Source organism: Pyxicephalus adspersus, chromosome 11, assembly GCF_032062135.1.
Source record: "Pyxicephalus adspersus chromosome 11, UCB_Pads_2.0, whole genome shotgun sequence".
Taxonomy (NCBI): Eukaryota; Metazoa; Chordata; class Amphibia; order Anura; family Pyxicephalidae; genus Pyxicephalus; species Pyxicephalus adspersus.
In genome coordinates, this window is record NC_092868.1 from 49401222 (window position 1) to 49408780 (window position 7559).

General features: G+C 39.5%; 1 protein-coding gene across 2 annotated transcripts; it reads left to right on the forward strand.

Moving 5' to 3' along the window:
• The first annotated feature begins 4467 nt into the window (after positions 1–4467).
• HES3 (hes family bHLH transcription factor 3) lies at positions 4468–7163 on the forward strand. 2 transcript variants are annotated; one of them, XM_072426606.1, is made up of 4 exons: positions 4468–5358; positions 5459–5554; positions 5660–5741; positions 6575–7163. In XM_072426606.1, exons 1-4 carry the CDS (start codon positions 5314–5316, stop codon positions 6994–6996), a joined length of 645 nt encoding a protein of 214 aa, XP_072282707.1. In that variant the 5' UTR covers positions 4468–5313; the 3' UTR covers positions 6997–7163. The 2 variants fall into 2 exon arrangements, with proteins under 2 accessions (XP_072282707.1, XP_072282708.1); XM_072426607.1 differs by having other exon boundaries at positions 6578–7163.
• The last annotated feature ends 396 nt before the right edge of the window (positions 7164–7559 follow it).

Here is a 7559-nt window from a genome sequence, read left to right on the forward strand (position 1 = left end):
CTGGCAATTTTGATAGCAAGGAACCCCTGGTACCCCCATAGGAACAAAAACCTTGGTACCTCCCTTCCGAAGCAAGACACCCTCAATGGCCACACACCTTGATATGCCACTAATACATACAAATTCAGGGCAATCAGGATAGAGGGGGGAGTCAATATGGAATGGGTAAGCTGGGTTAGTGGGGTCAACCAGGATGGAGAAGGTTTGATCACTTACAGTGGCAGAACCAGTGCATCATGAAGCTGTTTACAGCTTTTGCATTGTCCCTGCCTGCTTTCCTTTTCCATGTAGTGAGTTGATGCAAGGAAGTACTATTAGGAACCAAAGTGAGGAATCATACTCTGCCTGTTCACTGCCTGCAGGTGTTCAATATGGTGCTCTCCTGATCAGGAGCAGCCTAGCAGTATGCTTATACCACCTATATCTAGAAGAAAATGAAGGTAATGGAAATTCTGCCCATACTTGGAGAACACCTGATAATTTTAACAAACCCTAAAAATTTTGTCAGCAGGAGAGAATGAGAAGGGAATGTCCCTAGTGAAGGAAACAAATGTTGTTTATTGCTCCCAGGGCCCATTGCAGATAATTCCACCAACTCTTGTTGTTTCCAACTCATTCTTTTAAAATGATGAACTGGAATTCATAGAACATGATGTTTCCCTACTAAATTCTCACTGAAACCTCTAGGCACAGATTATTGTTTTTATTATGTAGAATCATTTTGGTTAGTCTACACCAGGGGTGTGAAACTCAAATACACAGTGGGCCAAAATTAATAACTTAGACAAAGTCGTGGACCAAACTTAAAACTGAAATAGCACAGCTACTACAATTCCCTGCGTCAAGAGAACAGTCCAATGCGAGGCCTAATGTTATGAGTGGCTGGGACTCCTTGTTCACTGAAATAGAACCACTACTACAATTCCCTGTGTCTATAAAAACAGTCCAATGTGGGCCCACGCATAGGCAGTGAGCCTGTTGGTCTATAGACATGAGTAATGCTGGGAATTGTAGTAGCGGCGCTATTTCAATGCAGCGGCAGGGCCAGCTGCAATACTTATTTAGGATTCCTTTGGGGGCCAAAAAAAAAAAGGACGTTGCAGGCCAGATTTGGCACCCTTGGTCCACAAGAACAAAAACCTTGCAAATTTTACATATGCATATTGAAGTTAGATATTCACCATGGATGGGATAATCCATCTTGTTTGAGTTACGACATTCACAAAGCATCACCATCTACTAAAGACCACAATAAAGATTTGTAGATTTTGATTGCATCCGGGAGATTATGTTTGGGGCACTTTAATTAGTTTGTAAGCATTCCAGATCAAACATTCGTGCCATCCCAGAGCTGACACATTCCTTTCCTTTTTTGTCATCCCAAAAACTTCACTTTCCCAAGAGCATTTCACTGATTGAAGCACACCAAGCCTGAATGCCTGGTGACTTCAGAAAGCGAGGAGAATTGGCGGACCGCCTCTAGTCTCTGTCCTATTTTTCCTGATTCTCCACACTTTTTATGTAGAGAGAATAAGCCAGAAAGCTCTAAAACACAGCTGTATTCAGTCTGAAAGATGGAGAGCATTTTATCCCTGCACTGACAGCTCTGTGAGCAGAGGAAACCCAGCAGAAAGGGGTCATATTGTGACTCGTGAAAAGTTGGCACAGTCTCAAAAGGTTGTTTAAACCATGGACATTGGATGGTGGTTGTGTTTACTTTAAAGCCACCAGTCTCTAAAGACTTCAAGAAAAATTGGACCGCCATAGAGATAGATGCAGTCGTTCATCCAATTGAGCAAGGATAGTTCCAGATTGTTATACGCAATATTTCTTGTTCAGTGCAATGTTTTGATCAATGAAATTTGTATAAAGTGACTTTTATTGGATGGGCCTTAAGGTAGAAGTGTTAAAGTGGCTACACTAAGAGCCAAAATAGATATTGTTTGGTAATTTGTGTTTTCCTCTTCTGGCTACCTCTAGATGTTTTTGGATATGTTTCTCAGTATAGGGCGAGGAGTGTGCAGGGGATGCTTAGGAGAACCAGTTTTAGGCACATGAAACCATTCGACCTTTCTCTTGCTGGCTTGTTGGCACAATTTCCGAATTAGCTAATATTAAAAAAGCACACAGGGTGCAAAATCCCTTAATAGCGGCTGGTATGGTGAATTACATAATGGAAATTCAGCTCCATTCGTCACTTCCTTGGGTTGAACATTTAGTTTGTCTGATGGTATGGTATTTTGTATTCCAAAAGATAATTTACCAGTCAGTTGTCATTTTACAGAGTGGACCACCCTTGAAAGTCCTCCAAAGAGCGATGGGCTGAGGGCTAGTTCACATCACTTATCTTTAGAGTCCCCAGTCATTGGCATAGTGCAAGATCTTTGGAAATGGTTGGCACTTCTCACATCTAATGAAAAGCTTGACTCCTACATAAAAAGTATAGGGGTTTAAAAAAAGTTGTTGGGGAACAAGGTGGGATCCAGTTATAGACACCACTAAGCAACAAGGTGTGCCTGGCAGCAACAGTCCTTGTGGAGACAAGGACTGTTATATAAGGACACAAGTTGGAGAGTCATCATATTGACAAGTGAATTATATTTTCCAGGTAGTGGACAATGGTAAAGTGTAAGGCCTCCACAGGACTTTGGCGTAAGCAGCCCAGTCGTATTGTAACATATATGATCCTTGTTTTTGCACCACTGTCAAATGTATGTATTCCTGTTGTTGGCAACAGTTTGCTTGTTAAAAAGGACAGGACACACATACGTCCATCCCAAGTTTGATTACAGAACTTGGGAACTTTAAAATCAATTTCCAGAAGTCAGAGGCATTAAACTTCTCCATCCCATGTAATACGCACAGGTTATTATCGACGAACTTCCCCTTCACGTGGGCCACCTCTTCTATTAAATATCTAGGCACCCAGATCCCAGCGAGATTGACGATTGTAGCTGACCTAAACTTCCATCCTCTTCTCAATAAATGACAGGACAATGCAGAGAAATAATACCAAATCCCTATGGTCACATAAAGTTTTAGAAAAAATGGGCCCGTGGGCAATTATAAAGTGGGCTTCCCAAATCTGGAGCCTTTCAGCTTCCTATACACTGGCTATTCCATAGGTTGTGGCCCTGGAGCAGATAGGGGTCCTGGATGGGTGCCCAGTTTTCCTTACCTACTGGCTCTGCCCATTGCCCGGATGCGCAAATCACCTATCCTCTGCTGAGTGACATTCAGGAAAAGGTAATTAAACCTGGTTTAACTGGCAAGCAAACTGGAAAAAGGTGAATATTTGCACCTTGCAATAATCAGTGGCAGCAAATGCAACATTGAAATCCGGCCAAGTTTATGGAATAGTCATTTTTAAGAAAGGTCCAGCAAATCTTCAAGGAGGAAATTGCTTTGGATAAAGGGTTGAAATAATTAGCACCCTCTGAAATGAGCTGTCTATTATAGTAGAATTATTCTGTACCCACAAGCTGTAGGTGGGCTGAGCACATTGTGGCACCATGCAAGGACAGGCACACAATACAAGTGAATAGAAATCTGATTTTATGGTAGGGTGAGGCTCCTGTGAAATCAGGGTGTGCTAACTGCTCCTTATGTTTCCTATGTCTTAATCTGAAGCGGAACATGTCATCATCTTTTACTTCCGACCTCCAGAGAGCAGAAAATTGCCCATTAGACATAGTGGGGAGCCTGATGTCTGCATGGAGTGTGAAAGAAGCTGGCTGACCACATCTCCCTCTCTATGTGGGGTCATCTATTTATTGGGATCACCCCAGGGCAGGATTAGGCTGAACATTCTGTACAAAGAAGACACAAGCAACCTGCAAATTGTCAAATGAATGAGCACAATCAGCCTGCAATATCATGCTGGGACATGTGGTCCTGCAACAATGTATCTTTTCTGTTATCCCTTCTCATACACGAATCTAAATACACAGAATGAAAACTAACATATTCATCTTTCTTCAATTCTTTCTCCATCATTCACCTCTCTCAGTTTCTTCCTTGTTCCTTTTCTCACTCTGTGCCTTTTATTCCTCCTTGATTTTTATTCCATATTTCTACCTATCTCTATTTTATTTAATATAGAGAAATCTTTACCTCCCCCCCCCTATAATTTATTTTTCTAATTTTTCTATTTCTCTAATACCCCCCTCCCCTTCCTTCTCTCTCTGTTTTCCTCTCTCATTCTCCTTCTCTCACACTCTTTCCTCACCATCCTTTCTTTCTTTCTTTCTATCTTTCTTTCTTTCTTTCTTTCTACCTCTCTCTCCTTCTCTCTCTCTCTCTCTTTCTTTCTTTCCTTCTCTCTCTCTCTCTCTCTTTCTTTCTTTCTCTCTCTCTTTCTTTCTTCATTTCTTTCTTTCTTTCTCTCTCTCTTTCTTTCTTCATTTCTTTCTTTTTTTCTCTCTCTCTTTCTCTTTCCTTTCTTTCTTCTTTCCTTCCTCTACACTCATTCCTCATCAACTTCTCTCTGTCTCTCTTTCTTTCCTTCCTTCTTCATTTCTTTCTTTTTCTTTCTTTCTCTCTTCTCCTTTCATACTTCCCCTCTTTCTTCACCTCTTCCGTACATCTTCTTTCTTTCTTTCTTTTTTTCTTTCTTTCTTTCTTTCTTTCTTTCTTTCTTTCTTTCTTTCTTTCTTTCTTTCTTTCTTTCTTTCCTTCCTCTACACTCATTCCTTCTCAACTTCTCTATGTCTCTCTCTCTTTTCTTTTCCCTCTCTCACTGTCTTTTGTCATCACCCTCTTCACTCTTTTTCTCTCCATTTTTGTAATATCCCTTTCACCACTCTTCCCCCTTCTCTCCCCTCTCTATCTTCCTATCCTTCTGTCCTCCTAATATATACCCAATAAGTATATCCCAGTAACATTCCATTTTTTTGTCATCTACAAAACATTTACCACATTATTACAGTAGTAGGCAAACTTATAGAACTTTTTGTGCCTTTTCTTTATACTTTTTTTATATTTGACACATAATGACATTGCCTCGCATACTTTCTTGTAGCTAGAAGTATTGGTGTAATACATTTTCTGTAGGTTACCCAAATCATCATGTATCAGTCTTATATGGGAATCTCCAATAAGCCCAATGGTGCTGAGTTCACTCACTGAGCTATAAAAGACTTCATGGTTGACTAGACATTGGAGTGACTCTTTGTTTTCTGAAAGCCAGAGGCCATGGGTCAAGTGTCCTATTGACATGTAAATGGAGGGACAGTATATATAGGGATTTCTTCAGTAGCAGCATTACAGTTACAAAGTCTTCTTCTTGGTGTACAAGTCTCCTGCTCCTTCACAATGGTGACCCACACAGAGTCCAGGGAGTCCAGCAGCTTCAGGAAGGTCAGTACATTGGTTGTATGGTCATTTACTATACAATGAAATCATCTCTATGTCAGAATAACACTGTGTAACAAAAAATTAATTCTAATTGTATTTGCAGGTTTCTAAACCACTTATGGAAAAGAAGAGAAGAGCTAGAATCAACGTGTCCCTGGAACAGCTTAAATCTCTTCTGGAGAGGCATTATTCCCAAAATGTAAGTGTAGAACTGAACACAACTCTTTCCTATTACATAAATGCATTAGTAGAACCATGCATAGGGTAAAGTATAAGATAATAATAAAGTTTATTACATTTTCAGATCAGAAAACGCAAACTGGAGAAAGCAGATATACTGGAACTGACTGTGAAGTATGTGAAGACCCTTCAGAGTTCTGTACAAGGTGAATAGCTTTTGTATGATTTTATTTATGGGCTTTGTGTGTGTTTCATTATTAGCACACTGCACTTTGGGCAGACAGTGACATATATGTATTTTCCAGCTAAATTTCTACCTCTTCCTGTCTCTTTTGTCCTTCACATTACTTTATATATCATTTGTCTTACTTACTTTCCCTTTTTTTCTCTTCCAATCCTATCCCTATCCTTTCTCCTATTGCTCTCCTCCTTTATTAAAATATTGAAACAAAGTGTAAAACGATCCATTGGTCTCCTCTCTTTCTGAAAGTTCCATCTGCCTGACATCCTTTCCATAAACCATTGGATTTATTAGGGACTTTTCACATTTTCAGATACACAATCTGCACTATTTTGCTTATAACTCACAATGTTTAAATGTTACATGATATATCCAGGCATTTACCTTTTCAGATGGAGCTTGGTAATAGCAGCCCCATTATTGATCTCAGTAAAGATGAAATTTACATAAAGTCAAAAATCCTCGCACAGGAGGAATTTTTCCTTCACTTCTGTCTTGGAGACATAGCACAAAGTTAAAGGAAATTCTTTCATAGTAACTTGATCATGTAACCCCATTGGAGGAGAAGAGTTCTTCTCTATTCTTGTTCCCTAATTTTCAATCCTGGTGAAAATGGTCACCGGTACAGATAGTGATGGTGAACTTCTTCAGCAGGGACCTTCAGAATAGTAAAGCTTTGCAAAGGTTGAATGCTTACCTATACTTTATCCAAATGAGTAAAATTGCATGAGACATATTATATTCTTTATATCCATGTGTATTATTCTCAATATCCTAACAATCTCTTTTTTTCTTCAGCAGCTGGACCCGTCTTTAGGAGTGCTGACTACCAGGCTGGATTCAGGAATTGTCTGAACAGCGTCAACCAGTTTCTAATTAAATCGGAGGAATATGTTCCTCCTGGTACCCTTGGTTTACGCCAGGATATGCCAACACTTCGGCCTCCTGCTAATGCAGCTGGGTTCAGTACCAAGGACAGCATTATTACTTGTAGTAAATCATCACCAACCATCATCACCCTGGATCATCAGCTTCCTATTAACCTGAGCCAACCTGGCACCATGAATCAACCCATCAAGGTAAAGACAAAGCCACATCCGCCATCACCGTGCCAAGCAAACAATGGTCACATCCAGAATATATCACCAAGCATTAGTCCAAGTCTACTGGCAGCTAGCAGCAACCAAAGTCCAACTCAGAGTGTGTGGAGACCCTGGTGAAAAACCCAAATAAATAGACTTTATATATAACTCCTAGGAGGAAGAAGAATGTGTTCTTTATAAGAATTTAAATTATTTGGTATATGCCGGACATAGATTGACATTTCTCTGTGTAGATTACATAGGCTTTTATTTATAACTACCGTGTGTGTAATGCCTGATGTTAAATAAATATATTGTTTTGCAGAATTGACTTTTATCATCATTTTTTCATTTATAGAATGGATGAGGATTTTTTTGGAGTTATGTAATGAATATGAAAATGGTCACAGAAAATGAAAAAATCCACATTGTATATGGGCTCCTTTTTATTTGGTAATGACTATAATGGCAATATAATAATATAACACACTTTTTGTTATTATAATGAGATTGTAATGAAGTAAGGAACAAAAATTATGGGCAAATTGACCAGAAATAATACACACCTAAAACTTATCTATGTGCATATTGTCATCTGTGTTGAAAGGGTCCCCCCACCCCAGTTATGCCGCTCTTTTATCATTTTTACCCATAAAATGCCTTGCAAAAGTCTGGGTGATGTCACATTCTGGTGCACCAAT

Excerpts from the sequence above, each read along its gene's own strand:
- HES3 (XM_072426606.1), top strand. The coding sequence starts at position 5,314 with ATGGTGACCCACACAGAGTCCAGGGAGTCCAGCAGCTTCAGGAAG. Across the intron at positions 5,555-5,659 it reads AGAGGCATTATTCCCAAAAT|ATCAGAAAACGCAAACTGGA; the intron begins GTAAGTGTAGAA and ends TTACATTTTCAG. Across the intron at positions 5,742-6,574 it reads CCTTCAGAGTTCTGTACAAG|CAGCTGGACCCGTCTTTAGG; the intron begins GTGAATAGCTTT and ends TTTTTTCTTCAG.